The 24,858-nt window shown below is 38.7% G+C and overlaps 1 protein-coding gene across 3 annotated transcripts in view; it reads right to left on the bottom strand.

The window, feature by feature from the left end:
- The window catches only part of cntn4 (contactin 4), a 145,805-nt gene that overhangs the window by 55,014 nt on the left and 65,933 nt on the right, over positions 1 to 24,858 (bottom strand). For all 3 annotated transcript variants that reach the window (XM_064305309.1, XM_064305308.1, XM_064305310.1), the window contains exons 5-6: positions 22,972 to 23,067; positions 767 to 970 (exon numbers count right to left, since the gene is read on the bottom strand). In XM_064305309.1, coding sequence (XP_064161379.1) covers positions 767 to 970; positions 22,972 to 23,067 — 300 coding nt within the window. The remainder of the gene's footprint in view (positions 1 to 766; positions 971 to 22,971; positions 23,068 to 24,858) is intronic.

The following is a 24,858-nucleotide window of genomic DNA, read 5'->3' as shown; positions in this document are numbered from 1 at the left end:
CATAAGTAATGCTGTAATTTATACATGACATGGTGAAACCAAACTGTATTAAAATACCCTTTAAATAAAAGTAGAGAATTTGCACTTCAACCACATGTGAATTGTTTGACTACAAATCAAAAATTGTGGAGTACAGAACTAAATCAATAAAAAATATGTCCTAGTCCCAAACATTATGATGCTCACTATGTGTGTGTGTGTATATATACACACACACACACACACACACATACACCTGCCATACAAGAGGAGCAAATAATTAGATCAATGTTGGATAGATGACCTTTATATTCACAGGCTATTGATAAGGCCATCTTTGAAACTCTATAACACATGGAACTAGGTTATCTTAATTTTTGTACCTCACTGAAACAACAGCTAATTAACCTTTGAATGTAATTTGTATTCTGCAAAAATACTGTGTCCTACTTTGCTTTTGTGAAGCCTGGCTTTTATTTTAAGGCTGATGATGTTCTTTTCAGCCCAGTTTGCCTCCTGATTGCTCAGGCTTTGCTGAATCTGCCTCTGTTATTCTAGATCTCCATTAAGGCATCTGCAGCGTTTCCATCCACATGAAATGCTACCAATTATATCAGTCCTATCCATTAGCATGCAGTGCATTTCACATAGTAAACGGTTCAGGCTATTTTAAGAGCTTGTGATATGACAGGACTATTCACAGTATCTCAGAAGATATGGTAACATTCAGGGAAAGAGGAAAAGGCGTGTTTTTGAAAGTGATATGTACTGTAAGCAGTGTTCTCACCATCAGTGCGTAGAACCAGCGGAGTGCGAGGGCCCTGTACCCGGGTTTTCGTGACAGTGTTGGTCACCACACAGGTGTAGTTGCCCACGTCCGATGGCTCCACCTTTGCGATGTAAAGATTCCCATTTTCCTGAGACACGAAGCGGCGGGTGTCTTGCTTCACAAATGATGGGTATTCATTGAAGATCCACGCATATGACAGCTCTAGGAAGAAGAGAGAAGAATGCCTGATGACATTTGCTTGGCACAACTTTCTTCCGCAGCTGACGTGGATGATGAGCTATGCTAACTCCTTGGTCTGTACAGAGTATCAAGGCTATGACAGGGCAATATAAAATGGTGTGACTGACTGCTATTCTAAGTCATTAATGACTAGAAGATAACCCAGAGCTCTGTGATTATCTGGCTTCATGTCAAATAGATTCATATATAGGGCTTGATTCAGGCAAACCCACCAAGCATCTTAAGGAAGTACAATTCAAGCAAACCAAAGAAAAATTATATTTCTTATATAATAAGAGTCATAGAGAGTTCATGTGTAATATGCCAATGATCTCAGTCATAACATCATCTGAAAAACAAGAGCTAGAGGCTAGAATCAAATTAGGCTTAAGTTTGTAGAGATCTACATTCTTGTGGACTCAGTTGGGTGGAGACTTAGTATTAATTACTTACACAAGGCTATCTATTTTAGAAAGTGGACTCCAAAAGATGAAGCTGACGCACAATCCTGTAATTACTTTGCCATCACAAATCTGTATGGGGATCATGTGGACAATAGCATCACCTTGGCTATGCTAACCCACTGCAGGGCTCTAATCCAAAATTGAACCATGCAATGTACGGCACACAATAACCAAGGATGTTATTAAGGCAATGGGAGGCTTTTCAGGAATTTTATAAACCCATTGAATGGAGTAAGGGGTTCAAAGTGGTTCAAAAAATGGCAAAAAAAAACAACAACAAAAAAAAACACGCCCAAATATAGCAGTTGGCTTTACAAAAATCTCTATCAGGTTCACAACACAAGGCAGAAAATACTGAGCCACAGTCAAAGAATAAAGTCAACCAGCGGTAGTTTTTGTTGGCAGGTACAGTGGCCATTCTAAAACTATAAATGTCAACAAGACTTTCATGTCCTATCAGTGAGTCCAGACATAACAGAAACGTAAAGAACATAACATAATTTTGAATAGTGACCTTTGGGAAAAGGAATTTTACACTTTTTGGTTCAATGCCCTTAACTCATAAGTTCATCAGGCCAAAATGACGGAAGAGAGAAGCCACCCACGGGTCAGGTGGTTGTGAAATATGTACTGTCAAAATCTGTATATACCTGCTACAATAAATATTTATTTTTTGCTATACGCAATAAAGGGCGGATAAAATGACTACCATCATACAGTAGCTCTTGTCTGATTAAGTCTAAAAGGCAATGTGACATCAAATAAAAAGGAGCAGTAATTTGGCCATATGTAGTGTGATTATGTGTGTGGTTATTGTACGTATATCGTTTGCATATTGTTTATATAGAAAATGCAATAGAGCCAATCCATGCAAAATCACTAGAAAAGCTGCACTGTGTAAATAACTTCCCCCTTTCTGTTAGATGCCCATAAAGAATTAAGCACAAGCAAAGTATTTAGTTTCCAAATCGCAAAACAAATTCTGCATTTTTTTCATGATACATCATGATGGCAAAGGCCTTGAGACATTTTACAAGAACGCATTTCCTTCATTTCCCCTTTAATGGTGAATTCTGACAATCTGGCAATAGGGAGGAAAATGTCTATGGAATCCATCAAGAATCCATCGTGCTGTAGTACTTGCCAATAGGTGTTATTTTATTTTAAGAATGCTGGAGCGGTTTTTAATGAGGTGAACACCCGCAAGCCTCTCTACAGCTTCTTCCCTTCAGAGATTCTAGGACTGCAGACTGTCTTGGGCTGCCAGGCATGGTTGTGCTTTAATCTTGTAGCAGCACACACACCATTCACTGGTCCTTAATCTCTGTTCCTCTCACACTGTCCTCCACACTGGCACCCAGGCTGAGATCATCACGTCCCAGTTAGCCACAAGTTTCTCCTAGCAGGGTACGCCTGCTGGAGGTGGGATAATTCTACGCAAATTAAACCTTTCTTTCCACCTTTCGAGAAAATCCATTTTTAAAATTTGTAGACAGAAGTGCTCAGTTGGCTACATATTTTCTAAATGCAATGTTCGGAATTATGCTAATCAAGAGCTGCTGAGTTCTGAAGCCCCGCTAATGAACAGGCATGTACCATTTCCCTGCTGAGCCTTATCAAACCCATTCGCTCGTTAACAGGCTGGTAATTAAACAAAACAGTCTTGGAGGATTCCTCCCTGACTCTTTCTGTCTGCTTGTCCATTTATCACTGTGTGATTCTACCCTTGCTGCAGTTCTGCAATTATCACGTGCAGGAGAGGATAACCACACAGTGTATAGGTCTGCCTTTTGCTAGCTCCTTACTGTGCAGTTGAACATATTTAAGGACACAGCACAGCATGAAAACACATTATTTTCACGGAATATGAAAAAATATGCTCTTTTTCCAAATCTTTCCTCTATTACTTTTGCTTTCATTTTACTTTTTTCTTGCTTTTCAGAATAATTCACAAACAATATAACAGCAGACTCCCACGACAGACACAAAAGCAGTTTAGTTTACAAAAGGGAAAACTGTAAACTACAGACATGTTTACTCCTCTTAAATGTAATACTTATGTCCCTAAAGTCCATCATGAAAGCCTCATCGGTGTGACATATATTAGATTTAAATTCAGGTCTTTGGCTTATATGGGTCCTACTGGGTTTATATTGCATTTGAACCACAAGTAAATGCACTTCGATTTGGACAGTGCAACTTTGGCACTAGGATTTTGACAAGGGTTCAGAGAGTGCAGCAATGACAGGTGGACTAGAACACTAGTGGCAGAACATGTATTGTACAATCTGTAAGTGTTAAATGCAAATTAATATTATTCAACTGTTGAATGTCTCACTCATTAACTGTGATTCCAATTTAGCATGCACTGTATGAGTAATACATTAGTGATAACTTCAGCTGTACGTTGTTAACTAATTGTAGTTATTTTAGGGTTTGTAAGTCACTCTGAATATGATTGTAAATGCTTCTTACATAACATACAGACTTTTCTTGATTTTTTTTATCAAGAAAGTTATTGATTATATACTTCTATATAAATAAGAAATAGCCATCCAACTAAGTCTGTACAGGTTGACTGTTCAACATGATCAAAAGTATTTGTACACCCCTTGGTCTGGGGCTGTTTTTCATGGTTTGGGCTAGGCCCCTTAGTTCCAGTGAAGGCAAATCTTAATGCTACAGCATTCAAAGACATTCTAGACAATTCTGTGCTTCCCCAACAGTTTGGGGTAGGCACTTAATCGTTTCAGCATGGAAATGTCACACAGCAGGCACTACAGCAAGGTCCATATAGATATGGTTTTGTTGAGAATGGAGTGAAAGAACTTGACTGGGTTGCATATAGCCCTGACTGAATCCCCATCCAACATCTTTGGGATCAGTTGGAAAGCCAACTGCGAGCCAGGCCAAATCGGCCAATCAGTGCTCACCTCACTAATGCTCTTCTGGCTGAATGGAAGCAAATTCCTGCAGCAATGCTCCCACATTTGCTACAAAGCCTTCCTAGAAGAGTGGAGGTTGTTATAGCAGCAAAGGGTGGACCAACTCCAAATTAATGCCCATAATTTTGGATGAGATATTGGATGTCTGGTGTTCACATACTTTTGGCCATGTAGTGTATGTAGTCATTCTAAAATGTAGACCATGACGTTATACTTTTACATTATCTATGGACAGCAGTGCAATAGACAAGCACACATCAATACAACATGGGATTAAACCAATTAGTAGGAAAGTTTATTTCAGTGCAGTAAAAGGCTGTCAGCCAAAATCTACAATATATGAAAACAGAAACAGTGTTACTTAGCAAGGACAAAACAGGGGTGAGGTGGACACCTTTCTCAGTTATCTCAAATATATGATATGCTTTAAATATTTTTTCCCAAATATCAGTAGTAATGTAATACTTCCAGAGCATTTGTAAAGTGTTTCCACCTTTTCATTTGTTACACACCCCACAGAAAGGGCAATTTTCAATACGAAACATATCAATTTCATTGAAAGCTTCAGGTAACAACTGTAAATGGATGTGCTATGATCTATTGTGCTTCAGGAATTCTCTGTCCCACTTGAGAGGTAGTACTGCACCAACCTGATACCATGGTATTCTTTAGCATTTTTACCATTAAAAAACTTTTGGATAATAATTTTTACTCCAAAACTGAGAAATTCCAAGTACATGGCTGCCTTGTCTCATCTCAATGTCACTTATGTAAGAAACACTAGACAAGGCCCGTACAGCCCAGTGATACACTCACCTGTGACACCAATGTCTAGTTTTTAAAAAGTATACTTAAAGAGACCGAATGACACTCTAAACAGTGACCGGTTCTTGGTGACTCACTAAACAGTTTTAAAATATAGATGACTTCAAGGAACCTATTGAATTCAAGACCACCTTAATCCCACAGGATGAAACGAATTGTGTTTCACCACAAAAGAACCATTTCTTGGATATAGGGCTCAGACTGCGCTCAGAGTAGGTGCCTCGGGGACAGATTCTTTGACTTGTAAGGCATCTAAACATGACCTCCACAAACTTGAACGGACAGACAAATATGTATGCCAAAATAAATGAAGCCAAACTTAATTAAATGGAATTTGTAGGCACTGAGGTAGAAAGACTTTCTATGAATTATTATTTAAAGGCACAAAAACTGATTTTCTTAAATTTGAATATGATTTGCTTATACATTTCACTAAAAAAATAGGAGCAACCTAATAAACAAGTAATTTTCACTGAATCTTAAAGTGTAGTGCTCAAGAGCTGAAATAAAATGAGGCCTAAGGCCTACTCAACATCTAAAGGTTCAATATTACATCCATCATTGCTAACATTACATGTATCCATTATGAGAATCAGATGGTGCATATTATAAGCTGCCAATCGTCCTCTCATAAACCATGTTTCTCATGATTAATGAGAGAATCTACATATGGCTGTAGCTTAAAGATGAAAACCTGAATGCAGTTTTACATCAGAACTTTAACAGAGACTGGCATGTAACTGACACAGTTGAGTGGGTATTTCCCTTTTCCAGCTGTAATGAGATCAGGGATATGATTTTGGTCTCTGTTCAATAATAATTCAGCATAATATGTACAATATAAATGGCCTAACCAAATTCCACACTACCAGTACCAGTTCTATTCAGACCAGGTGTTTTCACATTTTTTTCTGCAGAAACTTTACATTTTGATTTTGACGTGTGAGTCAAATTTGAGACAAACGATTGAGTGAGTCAAGACATTTTCTAATTTTTCACTGTGATTTTAAACTGATTTAGACTGCATAATGGAAATTCATAAGTAAAACTACTACTTTATTTACAAGGGTTATTTGATATGATACATGAATTATGCTCGGTACTAGAACATTCTTAAGGAGAATGTCTGGTCATCTGTCTGTGAACAGTAGCTGAAGCGTAATTGAGTTTTGCAGCAAGACAATGAACCAAAACACAAAACCATCCACATCTGAATGGCTGGAAAAAAACAAAAACATTTCGGAGTAGTAAATGTCCTGACTTGAAACCAATAGATATGCTGTGGCAGGACATGAAACGTTAATGCTCATAAACTTGCCAATTTGTTGGAATTGAAGCAGTTCTACAAAGAGAAGCAAACTAAAGTTCCTCCACAGCAATGTGAAAGACATATCAAATTATAGAAAGGGTTTGGTTGCAGTTATTGCTTCCAAAGGTGGTGCAACCAGTTATTAAGTTTAAGGGGGCAATTACTTTTTCATGTGGGAAATATGGATGTTTGATATAACCTTTTACATTAAATGAAATAATAATTTAAAAAATGTGTTTGGTGTTTACTCAGGTTCCCTTTTTGTCTAATATTACACTTGTCTAAAAAATCTGAAACCATTCAGTGTGACAAACATGCAATAATAGAGGGAATCAGGAATGGGGGAAACTTGTTACGGCACTGCAATTAGCAGGTTACACTGCACAGTGCTACAGTAAGCTATTAGCTTGACAAAAGCAAGGCTGATTCTCAGTACTTCTGTGGCAAAGTGACAAACAGTGGATTACAAGAATGTTAATATCAGCCCAGCAGGCAAAATTAGATAAACAGAGATAAAAAGAACAGTGAAAATAAGCTTCCACACAAAGGACTTTTCAAATTTCAAATGCTTGCCTGAAAATCTTTTCCAGTCAGGCCAAACAAATAGAATGCATTCACCATCTCTCTCTCCCTCACTCTCTCTCTGTTGTTCTTCCTGTAGTTGTGGTGCATTTGTACAATGGTTTCCTTCTTGCTGTGTTATTGCAGGTAGAAACTGAAATATATGTTTGTACTTTGCTTTGTTATTCAATAAATCCACATAAATTAATCAAATTCTCAATCTGAAGTAAAAAAAAAAAAAAAAAAAAAAAAACCCCAGGCGGCCTAAAACTTTCGGCCTGTGCTGTGAGTATGTATGGCATGTTATGTATATATGTGTATAATCTATGCATGTCTTTCATCATTTGGTTTATGGTCAGTCTCTGAAAATGTGTGTTGAGACCAGTTTGCTGTCAGTCTCCCTGCATTGTAATTATTTCTCCAATGGTTCTGAAATTAATACGAGTGTATATGCAGAGCTTAATGACAAATTATTTAAACCGCTTACACAAGCATTCCTAATGTGCCTATTACTGTCAGTGTTCTCAGCCAACAATTAAAACAAGCATCTTGGCTATGTTCATGGTTCCTAATGTGATTAATATCTACACTCAGTGGGATAGCACTGCCTTCTCCTGCGTGAAACCCACAGGCAAAGCCTCTAAATATGTAATGGTTGAGTCAGTGTTTTAAGGCCCATACATATTCAAATGTATATGAATAATAATCAGACGGAGAAAACAAAACAACAATCAGTCAATGCAAATGGAACTACAAGTTGGCCTACATTCAGATAAGTTAAACTGATGCACTTTCGTATCTTCATGAGGCAAGTCTGTATATCTTTATCTCATATTATCAATGTCATTGCTTTCTATGAATATTAATATTGACACAGCTGCCTGATCATCTGGCATTAATAATACATGTAAAGCTTACTCTGACAACAGTATGCATTTTTAATTACTGCGTTCAAAACAGGATCATCTGAGCATGCTGAGAATGATAAACAAAAACAAGAACAAAAAGGTTACTAATTGTTTTGTTCAAAGTATGATCATCCCCAGACAAAAGCAGTGAAAGTACCATTATACATCTTGCTTCCTGGAGGAGGTGAAGCAGAAGGCAATAAAATGCCCTGAAGAGTTAGATAAATGAAAGATTGATTGTGATGGCTTGCTCAAGGTAATGCAAAGTTCACTACATACAAAACCTACACTCTAAAAAGCAGTGTGGCAAATTATTACATAAAATGAAACATTGGATTAATTCGGGTTTGGAAAGTCATGTTAAAGCAGAGGGAAGTACGAAGTATTCATTATCTGGACATGAATCACTAAATGAGAGACTACGGCCATTCATGCCAGAAGAGGTCACAGCATTTGATGTACTGTCAACCTCAGTGCAATGTGATTCTCCAGATATGGATCCTTCAAATATTTTTAAGTACAATTTGTAATCAGACATCACAGCATCCCCCTGGAGCAAATTATGCCATCTCAGTCAGCCTGGACTCCAAAGCAAGTCTACTTTTCATCCAATAAATGTGCACATTCAAAGTCCAGTTTTTATTGTGTGCATATTCATATCGCTTCATAGTGTGTGCATTATCAAAAATGCCTTGTGTTAGTATGCAGAAAGTGGCCCTAGAGTCCAGTCTCACTGAATGCTGGATGGTACAGTCCACCCTCTATCGTTGAGAGCATGATGATAGAGTTCAGCCTCCATTGCTGAGAGCAAAATGGTACAGTCCAGCCTCCATCAATGCAGTAAGCAATGTAAAAATGTTTCATTTAGTCCAGCCTCTATCAGCAGGTGGGCCTAATCCTGTCAACAGCAGCCTTTGATCAGCTGTCCCCCTGGGTCTATGTCTCTGGACAAACCCTGAAGACAGGCACTGACACTGGAATTGTGTTGGACAGTACATTTTATGTTGTTACTGTACCCTCTCAAGAAGGAAGTCTATATTTGGCTTTGAGAGCTCTCTTTACAAGACTAGACGTGATGCACATGCTCTGCATTCTTAAAGCCCACGGTGCTTGGGCAAAAAAAGACAAAGAAAGAAAAAAATGAAAAATGTACTGTATGTGTTTCTGTTCTGGGTGAATGCACAGCAGAAGAAGTGATTTCAGTCTTGAGTACACCTAAAAGGCCTCGTTCCATTAGAGAGTGCAGGTCAGTCGCATTAGGTCCTGAACTAAACACAGTAATTGAGCAATAGAAAGACCAACATGGGGACACACAGACAGCCCATTAATGCAGTGTACTCTGAGCAAGAGTGGAAGTGACAGCTTTTCAACTTCAGATGCATCTCTGATCTGAAGTGACTAAAGGACCTAGAGGGACATAACAATTTTATTCTCTACTGCAACTCTCAGGGAGCGACACACATACACATGCACGCATACACACTCACATTACAGGCACATTCAGAATTATGACCTCATTACAAAAGCACTACTGCCCCTCCCCAGAAAAAAAGGCATTCTCGTTCTACGGAACTATTTTACCACAACCAAGCAAAAACAATTACAACCACTGATGTTAAAACGTATTTGAAGTGACATGTTCTTCCAGATAGAACAGCTGTATGTCAAAACAGTGAGAATGGACAGACGTCAGAGCAGGTTGCAGGGATGGAGATGACGTGGCGGTATCTGAAATGGCGAAATGCATTGACCCGGCTCTTTAGTCGGCTGAGCGGAGCAGGTACCACACTGGGGCCTCTGCTGCAGAGCAGAGGAGCTCAGTGTGATTAAAGCTTCTCAGCAAAGCTGAGGATCGCTTCATTAAGGCTCTAATTACTCTACACCCTCTCCCCTTTCATCCCCTCTCATTGTTTCTGCAACAATGGCCTATTAATCATAAAATGATGAAAGAAAATAACCAGATCTGGCTCATTTTTCTGAGTTCTACTGTTTCTCGTCAACACACAGAAGTTACTTCAGGACGTATCGGCATGGAACGAGTGGGATTTTTGACAAATGCAGGTCTTGGGTGCTTAAAGAGGAGCCATGTGAAGCTGCAATGCTTTTTCAAAAGAAGCTGTTCTGACAGCAGAACAATAAGGACAATACATCTTATTATCGCTGAGATGTAACATGCTTTGCTGCCCTCTTGGCAGGGTCCTACCAGGAAAAGATATTCCTAACCTCAATGGGATGTCCTGGCAAAGAAAAGTTTCAAATAAAGTAATATTAAAAAGTGAAGCTGATGCAACATTGTTATGTTTGAAATGACACCAATTCTCTCCCTTGAATGTTAAACAAGAGATGAATATAAAACAAATCTGGTAATAATTGCCACTGTGTGCCAATAAATGCCACTGAGTCCTTGTCAAATTCGCAAACTGAATTCAATCTCTATCTAAGGAACGCTGATTGATGCCCAGATCAATTGCACAGAGCACGTGGCCATGGAAAACCTTTCTCTGAATAGGAAAAAATGATCCAGGCTATAAGAATGCACCGTCATCTTTACAGAGAATAAACCTATTTGGCACGCTGCATGTCATCTTTAAATACCTGTTTTACATAACATTCTAATCTCTGCAATTTATTGTAAATATAGACAATAGTAAAATCTGATTCATGACCTTCCAGAAAAATAACAGATACATGTTCTCCTTTTAAGGGATTTAATGATGGTAGTAATTGCTTCTCAGCTTTAATTCTTAATGAATTAGCCTAAACAAATCATGCAGGCTCCAGTCCATTTACCTGTTCGATACCAATCTCAATGTGACCTGGGAAATCTTCTCATCCTAGATTCTATGTATTTAAAGGTGTGGATCAATCATCCATCTGTTGTAGATAAGATAATGCCAGGAAAATTCTAATTCAAGATTTAAACAGTCTATATCTGGCGCTGAGGCCTCATTCAAATCATTAGTAAACATGGCTATTGACCAGTTCTGCTGTTCCTTTTGATCTTTTTATATCACTACTAATTGATTTTAGTGCCAAAATACCATTCTTCAAGACACTGTGTGATTACCATTGTTTATTGTAGTTAAAATGTCCGGAATGCTGTATCCATTCTGTAATCACTTGAGGTTCACTTTTGATGGCTAACATATTAAATGCTCACACCATCGGTTAAAATAGAAAGGCTATGTAGAGTGGGCATTATAGTCACTTTGTTTTTTTTTGTTTTGTTCTGAAAACTCATTTAAAATCTCTGCTCAATAAAATAGGCTTAATATCATATCATATTTGTTCTTTATGAATAACTATTCAAAAATTTGGATTAGGTATCACAGGTCCTTTCAACACCCCTGCCAGCACTCTTGGCACCGTGTAATTGCAGAAATCCCTCATTCCCACTCATTCAATACAAATGTAAACAACACCTAAACATCACAGTGCAATTACAAAACAGGAAACTCACTAATGCTCAGGAGTATCATAGCCTGGGCTCACCTAGTGCTGAATTCAAATTGTGTGAGCACCTACCTCAATGTAAATGTAGGTAAACTAGACTACTACGTGGAATGCTGTACACAAGCAGGCAGAAATCAACATAAAACACAATCCCTCACCTGAAAAAAATAAATAAGTCTTACCAATAACTGGACATATGAGTCACCCCAACAATATAATTTGCCGCAGGTGATCAAATAGCACCCTTGACCACATGTGAATATGACATATTGAAACCAATGAAATCATTATTTACATAACAAGAGAGACAAGGAGTAAGGATTGTCAGTATATGAAAAAGTATTATTTGCTATATTGCTTGGTTAGAGCTACAGAGCACCAGACAGCTGTGTCTATGAGTCACGCTTATTAAATATCATTACTCACTACAGAAAGCAATTAAAATAAAAGTAATGGTATTATCTAAATCACTCTGGGCAAGTGATTACATAGTTTGAGCTTGCTACACCCAAACTACATCAGACTGGGGATCACAGGCTGTTTAGTGGGGAACCCCGAAAGGTAAACACACTCCTGTTAAGTAAGAACAATGACTTATAAATGGTACTGGATAAAATACAAAAAAAAAAAAGAAAATCAGTACAGGGAAGCTGTTCAGAAATTTCTTGGCTGTTATCTTTCAGTGCACTGAGAAAAATTGGGGGCCTGAGCTGCTGGAGCTTGGCTTTGAATACTGGGTCCTGTTGTTTTTTTCTGTCCTTATTTTTCCTTCCTGTGCAGCTGACATGTTATTCCTTGAGGACTGAAATCCCACTGTCATCACAGGGAGTGTTTGTGTGGCGGTGCAGGGAGCCTAGGGATATGACGTGTGGCTTGTGTCCAACAGAGAGGAATGCAAACCCCCAGCGACACAAAAAGAGATAAAGGGGGGGTGGGGGGGTGGGTGGGTGGAATACAGAGGGAGAAACAGCACCAGGTGTTGCACTTTCTCTGACCAGGATGCTTTTCCTTTGTAACACAGTGCTGTGAAGCCCTCAGACACTAGGGTACCCTAGAGTACACTGCTCACGTGACGTTGCAGATATTGATGATCATAGAAATTAAATTGCTGACTTATATTTGTACATTTCAACTGCTTCACCACCAACTGTTGATTGTTGTTAAAAGTTCAAATGTATCAGTCCAGTTCCCCGGTCCTGAATGTGCATTCATTTTTATTGATTACTGAATTACATGGATGCTTTTTGGAAAATGAAAATGAATTGTACAAATAAAACTGTATAAATGTTTGCTTTACACAGGAACGTCTAAAGCCGAGTCTAGGTAAGAGATAAAGAAAAGAGGCATGGGCTAACTTGCATCACAATACAAATATTTTATTGTTAAAATATTATAATTATAATATTATGTTATACATTTAAAATGCAAGTGCAGACAGCTGTGTTTCATCTAAACATTCAAAACAAAAAAAGACATACGTTATATCCATGGGAGAAAAAAAATCATAATGTGACCTAGCAAATAACGCAAAAGTTTTAACATTTCATACTCAACAAAACGCCAGCAGACACTTAATATCCCAACAGAAAAAAGAAAATAGTCCACTAACTTTGGCAACTCCTTTAGCTGCAATAACTTTAACATGTTTCCTTTAAGTGTTGATAGTCTCTCACATTGAATGGAAGCCATTCAGGACTACCTTTCTAACTAACCATTTCAACTATTAAAGGCCGAGTTCACTATCTGAAGCATTTCAGTTCACTTCAGTGTTTTCAATTGAGATCTGAACAATAGGCCACATTTATCACAAAAACAGTTTGCTGGCTTTTTACTGCACTGCAGTGGTGATAAAACTTACAAGAAGTGTTAGTGTTTTGTAAGCCTTTATTTTTCGCCTTTTCGGCTAGGGTGATGTATCTAGCACAATCCAGTGCCACTAACCCATGCAGTAACAATTGATTTTTAACCCTTTGAAGAGTAGGTTTTTTGGAATGCAGCAGGCACCAGTTCCCATATGACTGGAAACGTCACCTACTGGGACCAAATTGCGATGCAGATTTCGGTGCTGTCTACTAACGTCATACACTCACTAGTCGACTTGTTAGCAAGCTAGCTAACATTAAACTTGTACAAAATGACGAAAGCTAAAGTATCTAAAGTGTGGCTGTATTTTACTGAGAAGGATTCAAGTAATGGGGCCTTTGCAATAAAAAAATAAAAAAAAACATTTAATGTTGTCGTTTGCTCCTTCTTTTAAAGAAGGCAGACTACTGGTTCAGGTTTGAAAAGTGTTGTTTTAGCAGGGGTATTGTCGAAATGTGAATGATTCCCATCCCTAATCATTATATGGGGTTTGTACATTATATGAAATGATAGAGAAAGGATTTCAGAAATATGAACATAACTGATTATGATTGCTGTGCTTTTCCCTGTTTTTGCCTTTTGTTTTTATTTTCCCTGTTAAGCACTTTGAGCTGCAGTCTGTATGAAAGGTGCTATACAAATAAAGTTATTAGTATTATTATTATTATTATTATTATTATTATTATTAATAATAATAAATTAGTTTCCCACAAAGCTTATACAGCTGTAAAAGATATATATATATATATATATAAGTGTGAAGTGTCTAATTATACATGGAATTCTGCAGAAAACAGGAGCAAAAACAGGAGCCCACCCCCTACATGCAAGCACTATTGTTTTTGTAATTCCAAGTCATGCACTACCGGTGCAAGGCGCAATGAAAAAACCCTGCTGATACAGTTGTCTTTCCACTGCTGTCTCCCTGTACCTATGGTGATCTCTTTCTCAGTTCAACAAGCTAAGCAAAACCAATGGCTGTTTTCTCTCCTCCTGCAGTCCGTAGATTATGTACAGCTCAATCTGCATGTTGGAGTGCTCCATGCGGCAAAGGAAGGCCTCTGCCAGCTGTCTGCTATGCATTATGTGTCCCCAGACGGGCACTCTGGCAAGGCTGAGCCAGGCAGAGGCTGGGGGATATACAAAGAGTAAGGGTCCCCGCGGCTGCAGCCCATCGGTTAAGGCTGCAAACATAAGGTAATGAATACACATATGCAGCAACTTCATTTGATGAGGTGCTTCCCATGAGCGGCTGTGCTATTTAATCAAGCGGGGCCCCATGAAGTCAGTGACTAGTGTGGCATGGCAGATCATCATCATCGCTTGTCACCAGCGGTCATCATCTAGTATGAGGCGTGCTCTGGGAGGCGGGAGACCGAGGAATTTGCGCAGTTCCAGCCCAACACACGACTGTGTGCTAATTAGTGCTGAACATTTCCCGTTCGCACAACTCACTTAGTATACTGACCAGTGGAATGTGTGTGTGTGTGCGTGCGGTATCTCAGTTACAATGCATTCATTATAATTTAAGAACACAATTCTCAATTCAACACATTTCTGAGGTGTTACCTGACTATGTGTTTTTTACCACGTTTTTTTTCCTTCTAATTCTTTCAGTTGAAAGGAAGAGCTGATTTTCTTGCTTTAATGCCAGAAAGCTGGCAACATGATAAACATGATGGTACAAACAAGTGCTTTGTGTAGCTCAAAATATGACATGTTGACAAACTCTGGTGCCAAGGGCCCCGTACCCTTACATCTCAACCCCAGTACTGCAACAGAACTGTTTAACTGTGTAATGTCTGTACACTCATGTACACATATGTGTGTTGGATCATTAACAGCGTCTGTTACTTCACAATAACATTACTCCCCTCTCCTCCTAACATTTCTCTCTCTCTGTGTCTCTCTCATACACACATGCGCACGCGCATATGCACGTCACATGATTAAATACGGTATACATGGACAATGAGAACCGGTCACCAGTAATATATATTTTCCTGAAATAAAAATTATATATATTTCCTCAAAATATTTACATATGAATTTTAATGCAAACATGCAACAAAAAAATTCAAATCCATTCAAATCCTAGCTTCCAAAAAAAGCTTGCAAATGAATCATCACATTTAAATGATGCTATATTATTGAAATGAGGACAGGTGGTTATTGTCTATATAATCAAGAAATTCAGCCAGCACATTTCAGTCACAAAGCTTTGAAATAAAAGGAAAAGAGGCTCATTTGAATTAAAGACCTTTGACACAAGTATATCTGTCAAAAATAGCTGCCATTAAGCTAGAAGAGCTGTTTCAAACAACTTCCTATACATGGTACAGTATATTGTCCTATGTAACAAGTTTCAACAAGAAATCCAAGAAATAATGGAATTGTGATACTGCAGTTACACTTCTTACTTAAGAATACATAATTGAAAATAAGACATGAACCCAATGGAACATCAGTGGGAGCAGCTGAAGAGGGAAAAGGCAAAGCATCAATTAGCATCAACAGATCATCTATGGGAAGTGTTCAGAAAGTGCTGGGATGAAATGGAAGATGAGGTGTTGCATAGGCTGGTGGAATCAATGCCAAGCAGAGTGAAGGTGGCAATCGAGGAAAAAGGCAGAAACACAAACTACTAACAATTTCTGACTTTAAATAAATACATACATACTTTTTTACTTGCATTATTAAGAAATAATTCATGAACAAGAAGTATAAGAGTGTCATAATTGCACACGTATAGGTGTGTTCAAGTGCTTCCTTAGTGCAGGTATAAGAGAGGCATTTTCAGTATGGATTTGAGCCTTTTGATTGCCGTTGAACTCTGTTATTGACTTTTGCCAACATAAGGACCAGAGTTGTTGCAATAAAAGTCAAGGAAGCCATTATGAGTCTGAGAAATAAAAAAAAAAGAAATAGAGACATATTCCGAACCATAGGCTAACCAAAACCAACTGTTTGGAACATCATTAAGAAGAAAGAGAGCCCTGGTGAGCTCTCTCTCTCTCTCTCTCTCTCGCTCTCTCTCTCTCTCTCTATATATATATATATATATATATACTTTTGTTCCAAGAACATTCTTTGCAGCACGGACTGAACTAGGTGTTGGAAAAATTCCTGATGGATTTTGGTCAATGCTGACTCAATAGCATCATGCAATTATTTCAGATTTTTCAGCCACACATTCATGCTGCAAATGTCCCATTGCATCTCATCACAAAGGTGCTCTGTTGGCTTGAGAACTGAGAAGTGTTCAGGCCACTGGAGCAGTGAAGGCACTGTGGTGTTCATGGAACCAGCTTGAGAATGTGCATGCCTTATGATATGGTGCATTATCCTGCTAGAAGTATCCATTTTAAAAAGGGTAGACTGCGGCCATAAAGGGATGCACATGGTCAGCAAAAATCCTTAGGTATGCTGTGGCATTCCAATGATGCTCAATTGGGTCTAATGTGTGCCAAGAAACATTCCCCACTCCATTACACCACCACCATCACCCTGCACTGTTGACACAAGGCAGGATGGAGCCATGGATTCATACTGTTTATGCTAAATTCTGGCATCGGCATGCTGCAGCAGAAATCGAGATTCGTCAGACCTGGAAATTTTTCTCCAAACTTCAATTGTCCAGTTTTGGTGATCATGTGTTCACTGTAGCCTTAACGTCCTGTTCTTAGTTGACAGGAGTCAAACCCCGCATGGTCTTCTGCTACTGTAGACCATCTGCTTCAAGCTTTGATGTGTTGTGCATTCAGAGATGCCCTTCTATAGACCACTGTTGTAAACAGCTGTTATTTGAGCATCTGTGGCCTTTCTGTTAGTCTGAAAGAGTCTGCCCATTCTCCTCTGACCTCTCTCATTAACAAGGTGTTTTCACTCACAGAACTTGCTGGATAAACAGAACTGGATGCGTTCTGTTTATCGCACCATACTCTACAATCTCTTTAGAGACCGTAGCACGTGAAAATCTCAGGAGAGTAGTTGCTTCTTAGATGCTGGAAGCATCCTCTCTTGCACCAACAATCATACCACGGTCAAAGTCGCTTAGATCATGCATCTTGCCCATTTCTAATGTTTGGTCAAACAACATGTCTGCATGCTTTATATATTGAGTTGATGTCACATGATTTACTGTATAATGTGTCATTATATATAGTTAGTGGCTACTGAGTATATATAATAACACTTTTAAATTATGCACTTCACTGACTAAAAATATTAAGTAAAAATGCAGGAAAAAAACAGTTTTTTAAATTTTTTTTGTTTGATGAATAATAGACAGTGTGGATATCATATGAATGTTTAAAATGCTCTGGTCATTACTTATTCCCACATATTAGCCAGATGCATCCTGACCCTGTGTCCTGCAGTTATTTGCTTTATTAACATAAACAGACCTAGAGAACAGGACAGATGATAGCAATACAAAATGGTGCTTTTCTCTGCACCCGGAGTTCTGGGCAATGCATGCATATAAATCGAACAGAACAAAGAGGGATTGTCTCCTTTGCACTTTGACGGGTGTTAGCTTTGAACATTACTAAAGTCACTGAGCTCAGAATAAGCCCATCTCTTTGCAGATCAGGCAACTCCTTTCAAAAGAAATTCCATCAATTTTGAGACATCACACTCTTAAAGTGAAGAGGAATACATTTTCAGAGGCCTCTTCAGATTCAGCAAGACATCTGCAATAATTTAAACTATTTTCAATTCACCACTGTGATATGTAAATCGTAACAAATGTGCAAATGTGACATCTGCATTGGGCATGCCAGCAGCCTGCCAAGCTTTCATGAAAAATCTTTGGGGATAGACTACACACCACATATTGTTCCAAACCATGTTGATCAGTAATTTCCCTCTGTTAAGCCTACCCTGCTTTACTGTTCCTAGCAGAAAAGATAAAAGAAGCATAAGAAAAAAAAAACAACAACTGCAACAAAGCTGAATATAGCAAAACAAGTGTTTGTAAATAAACAGTCATTACGTGTGATTACGTACAAAAATAAGACACCACCTACTGAGACACAAGTGGCTGCTAGCACAGGCAGCCCAGAGGGATCACAGCATTGACAAAAATACATCAATTTAGCATAACTCCTGTTCATTCGGATTTGACATGTTAACTAAGAGGATCATCTTCTAATTAAAAACCCACTGCTAAAATATCCTAATTTACAATTCTTTCAAACCACGAGGATCTATTACGGTCTTGATTTCATTCAAATCAAGATCCTAATAGATATGACATTTGACTTATGAAAATATACATTTCATTAATGACCGCATCACAGTCTTCACTTAACTCAGTCATAAGGAAATAGATAAATCCTGTTGATAGGAGATGTACATGTACAAAAAAAAAATATATATATATATATACATATATATATATATATATATATATATATTTAAATGTCTTGGATTAGTTAAATTACATAGCCACTCAGGTAAAAACTTGATGAATTGCTCTCCGGATGTTAGCCGAAGAAAATATTTTCCAAAATAGAGTCACTTAACTCTGAAGGTCATCTAGGAAAACAATAGGAGCTAAGCTTTGCAGTAAGTGTAAAATACATTTTATATGACATTATATGTACTTATATGGTGGCAAAACGAGGAAGAAATGTAACACCACACACAACATCCCAGGACAGTCATCACTTTCCAAACTTGCTTTTATAGAAGCTTTTCTGTGCTTCTGGGGAGCAGTAGTAAGCTGGAAGCTGAGCGGGTTGATTTTGGAAGGAAGCAGCCAGGTTTGACTGACAGTGTGTCAGTTCCTTGCGCTGTGTGATAAGCTTCTCTTTTCCCACATAAAGCTGCTAGTAAGTACGAAGTGCTGGCACTATGAGTGACAAATTTACTTAGTTTTAGAGATTTTATTTTAAATGATCAAACACATATATACTGTATATATATATATATATATATATATATATATATATACAAACAGATGGGTGACAAATTAAAGGAAAAACCTGAATAAGGAACATAACGAATGCAGATTCTTCCATACAGGTGTACTGCATGATACAATTAAGCAATTAACATCCTATCATGCTCTGTAGTATGTATAACAATGCTCAGTTGACCTAAATTCTGGATAAAGACGGCAAGAGGAAAAGATTTAAGTGACTTCGAAAGATGGTTCATTACTGGGGCACGGATGGCAGGAGCTTCAGTCACAAAGACTGCTCAACTGGCTAGTGTTTAATAGCAACAGTGACTAAAGTCACATCTGCATTTAGATCTATGGGAAAGACATCAGTAAATAGAGCCAAAAATTGTGGTCGAAAGTGCACATTTGATGACTGTGATGCACGTGCATTAGCGCTATATATAAAGAAAAACTGAAGGGCAACTCATCCTCAGGTGACCGAGAATATCAATGCAGGATGTGATCACACTGTGTCAGCAAGAGAGATATTACAGTAGGCTTGCAGTGCCTAAACCCCTCATTACAAAAACAAATGCACGTTCGAGAGTTCAATGGTAGAAAAACCATAGGCACTAGTCTACAGAGATGCGGAAAAAAGTGATATGGTCAGATGAGTCATCCTTCACCATATTCTTGTCAAGTGGTTGTCGAGTGAGTGCATGTGTGGCCTACACTAAGAGTGCAGGCCTGAATGCTTGACCCCGACAGTGAGGGGGTCCAGTGGCTCTCCTATGCTGTGGGGGGCATTTTTATGCCATCGTTTGGGTCCACTTGTCCCCTTAGAGGGAAGGGTCACTGCAAATCAATACAAAGTTATTGAGTGATCACCTTTATCCTATGATGAAACATTTCCATCCTGATAGGAGTGGTCTCTTTCAGGATGAAAATGCCCCCATCCAGAAAACGAAAACGTCACTGAATAGTTTGATACGTATGAAAATTATGTGAATCATATGCTATTGCCTTTGCAGTCTCCAGATCTAAACCGAAATTAACACCTATGGGAGATTTTGGACCGATGTGTTAGGCAGCGCTTTCCACCACCATCGTCAAAACACCAAATGAGGGAATGTCTTTTGGAAGAATGGTGTTCCATCCCTCCAGTAAAGTTCCAGAGACTTGCAGAATCTATGCCAAGGCACTAGCTGTTCTGGTGGCTCGTGGTGTATCTTACGAAGACACTTTATGTTGGTTTTTCCTTTAATTTGTCACTCGTCTATATATATATATATATGAATATGAATACCCAAGAGGAAAGAAAAAATTCTGTCTTTGTCAGGCTTTAATTTCTGCACATCTTATTTTGGTTGATTCAATGGACAGGGAAATTCAACCATCTTAATTCAAAATGTAAATTCCCAATGCAAACATTAGTCAAATCTCTTAGGAATCAAAAGGCCTACAGTGCCTATGAGAGAATGTATAATTCAGATGGAGCGACGGGACAACTAATAAAAAAGAGGCGATTCAAAATGTAATACCCTTTAGTACACAGCCACGATTAAAAACTGAAACGCCTTTTCGACAAAGTAATACTGCTCAACTTCCCATCTGAGAGCCGTTTGAATACTCCCTCATATAAAATCTGACTTCTCATTTTGTCTTTTGCTCTTCTCCAGTGAATTTGTTTGTTGAAATTTACAACAGCCTCCACATACAGCCAAAGGGATCACAGTTTACAAAACAATAAAATAAAAATGGACTAAAAAAACAAAACAAAAAAAACAGTTAGAAATTAACTAATATAAGTTTTAAAAGAAGACAGCCCACATTGCATTTTAAGGCTGTCAGTGATTAAGGTTCACTTTTCACTCTAAAAAGTGCAAGGATACACATCTCCTGGAGCTGACAGTTTCACTGTGCGAGGTTATAAACACATTTGAAGCACTTTTGAATGATCCAAAACAATATTAACAACACATTGTGCTATTAAGGCTAAGACCGTCAACACCACAAAAGGCTGCTGCAGCACATGTTTAAAAGTTAATTATATGCAATCACATTAGCACATTATAATAAGCAGCTTCCACCAGACGGTGACAAGAAATGAACAACCCCCCATAAAAGAAGCTGGAGGAAAAAGTCTCAACCCACTGCAGGAGCTGATGGACGAGAACGGCCCTTCCCTCAATAGTGGAGAAGAATAATCAATCACTCAATCTAGCTAGTGGGAAAAAAATCTCAACCACAGGACCTGGTGCAGGGTAATTAGTCAATTAGTCAACCCCCTCCAAGAGTGTGTAGACTATATTAGCTCAATAGTTCAGGAACTAGCAGGATGGAACTGGAATGGCATGACCCCCTACAGGAGGAGGAAGGAACCCCCAAAGGAGCTGGCATCTGGTAGGCCAATGGCTGAAGCTACCAATAAAAGCTGGGGGTGGATGATGGCTTCAATTAGGGAAAGAGACAGAGGAGAGTGGCTTAAATTGCGGGATGGAGAAGAACAGCTCCCAAAATGAGCAGATGGAGGAGAATGAATTGACCCAAAAACAGCAGGTGGGGGCTGCTTGGTGGATCCTCCTTTTTAAGGCACTGTTCTAATGCATGGAGGGGCCACGCGGTCCGGGATCGACTCCCAACTATACCAGTACCGACTGTATCTGGTAACTCTTCAGGGTGACACAAAATTACCCAGGGTTAGGGAGAGTTCAGTTATGAGGGATTTGCATCACAACACTCTCTACTGACCCCCTCTGATTGACTGCATGCCCTCAGTCTTCTTTCTAAAGCTACACAAGTGTCTTCCTCCGACTCATGTCTGTGCAAGCTTGGTTTGTGTGCTTAGTGTGTAAAGAAGCAGCTGGCGACTTCACACACTCCAAAGGAAAATGAGAACTCCACTATCACGCATTGGCTGTGGAGATTGCAGCATGAGAGTGGCTGTATAAGACTGTGCATTCCAAAACTGAAATAGTAGGTGAGAGAGCATTGATGCACCCCTAGAGAAGCTGATGTCCAAGAATGCAGCAGCACCAAAAAGGTAGTCAAAATGGTATAGAAAATCATCAACCCCCAAAAGAAGCGGGAAGAGAAGAATACATTGACACCCTAAAAGTAGCTGGTAAAGAAGAACAAATCAATCCCCCAAAATCAGTTGGTAGAGAAGAATGTATGAACCCGGAAAAAGCAGCTGGTAACTACCACCGGATGTGGAGAACAGCTGAGGGCTCCCTCACTCATAAGCCCTGTGTTGTCAGTGAAGATGAATGGCTTAAACCTGGATAAGATGGGCCACAAAACTAACTTGGCCTCAAAGGAGCTAGTAAATGAGGGTGGTTGCTATTGGTAACATCTATGGTGAATGACAAGCAGATGAGTGCAGACAAACACCAGTGTCTCAGGAGCTAGACAAGCCCAGACTTGTGGGCAGGCCTTTGGGAAGGAGGTGTGAAATGACCCAGGGATGTAGAAGGGAGAACAGACAAGACAACATGCAACCTGAGAAAACGCCTTATAAATCTGTATGTATGGAGAGTCAGCAGAATGTTCACCAGCTATCTGTCACTGCATCCGTTGAGCTGAAAACAAACTTCCCTGCTAGACATGCTTTCATATGAATTCAGGGGGAAAACAAATGTTCTGTCTATGCACCTACTTCATATTTGACACTGGTGGTTCTGTCATGCAGACATATTCCACGCTGTTTTGCAGAGTCAAGCAAATATAAAGGAGTACAAAAAACAGCTTAAATCACTGTCTCACCTCCAGAGTGGGATGGGGGTCCACACAACAGCACCACTCCCTGTCCTTCACGGACCAACACAGAGCTTCTTCTGTGTGTTTTGAAGTTTTCCAGGACTGGTGGGAAAAGGCAAACAAAAAAGAAAGCAGTACCATATTAACTCAGTACTAAACACAAAAACATTCTTTTGAGACCTGTGGCATTTCTAGATAAGCTGCCTTGTAAACAATATATATGCCTGGATTCAATCAACTTTTTCCCTGACTATGATCATTCATAATTTTCATTTTGAAGAAAGTGGGGCCAGGGGGGATTGGGGGAGTCTATTTGTTAACATAAAAAGGCCAGCAAAAGCACATGTTCTTGCCCCAATATTACTATTTTATCCCTGTTTTTCTGCCGGGTTGGTGGATCAGGGACAAGATCAGGGGGTGCAGACTGACACTAGCACATGGCAAAAGTTATTAATTTTATTTGAATAGCTACCGTACAGCACGTTTTGTTAGTTTTTGGACTTCAGCACATTTTCAATTCTTTTTACATTTTTTTCACCGCATGGTACAATTTTCTGTAAAAAAATATTTAAGTACAGCAAATGCTTGGCATGTCTACTTAAATAAATACCAAAAAATGGATTCATCCTGGCCACAGATGAACACACATTTCTATGATCTAAGCACTTCAAACATCACAAATGAATTGCTGTCGCCACACAGTCTCGTGCAGCAGCCTTCAAGGATGTGGTTTAAAAATCTCTAAGTAAGATGCAATGTTGGATCATGCTATACGCATTCATTTTAATGATCCCTCGATCAATACACTTTCTCTGAGCACTCTCTTTCTCTCTCTCTCTCTCTCGCTCTCTCTCTCCTCCCTCTCTCTCTCTCGGCCTGTCTTTGCATGGAACAGGTTCATTATACACTATCTTATGTAGAGATAATTCTATTAGTTAATATAATATAATGACTAATCATATGTCCCCATGGCAACAAATTGGTATTATGCTAATCACCGTCAAAGCGCACTATTTTGAAGATTAAATTTATTAATTAATTGATTTATTGCTGTTGTTATTTTTCAGATTTTTTTTTTATCAAGACTTATGTGTGGTGAAATGATTTACATAATATCTGAGTGTCATCACACTCTTCAAAGATTCTCTGAATCAGAGATGATTTCTGACATATTTAAATGCACCAACTGAAGAAAGGAAAATCTTTTTTACTGTGACAGAATATAAATAGCTCTGGTAATTACTAGCTTTATTCCGAAGTCCACTTCAGCTTAAATAAGAATCCACTCTCAAGTCTTTGATTAAGCACTGTCTGGCTGCAATGAAAATCAAAAAAAAATTTTTAAGTGACACAATTTGGTGCAGTTGTGATGGCGATGCCATATTGGACTAAACATACTGTTGGTAAAAAGCAGTGAGAAAGAAACCGTGAGCCTTTTTTTCAGTCTATAGCCCTTCCAATATGCAGAAAAAAAAAACCGTTTTTTAAGTGTAAGTCACACATGAATGACTTTAATGGCTCCAGCAGTTATCAGGCCTCCTTTGTGCTTTTTTTCATCACTATCACCTGCAAAAGCATTACAAAGCAATTCCAAAATGGTTTAGAAACCAAAATTACCTTTTTATTGAAACTAATTTATGTTTGACCATTGATGGGAAACAATAACAAGATGGTACAGTTTCCCATATTCCCCCAGCTACATTTGAGCTGTGCATTCCTGTAGAGGTAATTTTGAATATGCAATACACTTCATAGATGAGCTTTCAAAAGAGTCTCAGAAGAATGGCACTGGAATAAATACATTCCAATCAGGAAGTTCTCAAAGCCCCTCTACAGCAAAGAAACTTGTGTTTGAATGAGAAATAATAGCAGACCTTTGAGATGAAAAGAGAA

The sequence above is a fragment of the Anguilla rostrata genome, chromosome 13 (assembly GCF_018555375.3).
Source record: "Anguilla rostrata isolate EN2019 chromosome 13, ASM1855537v3, whole genome shotgun sequence".
Lineage (NCBI taxonomy): Eukaryota > Metazoa > Chordata > Actinopteri > Anguilliformes > Anguillidae > Anguilla > Anguilla rostrata.
This window is presented reverse-complemented; position numbering and strand designations above follow the sequence as displayed.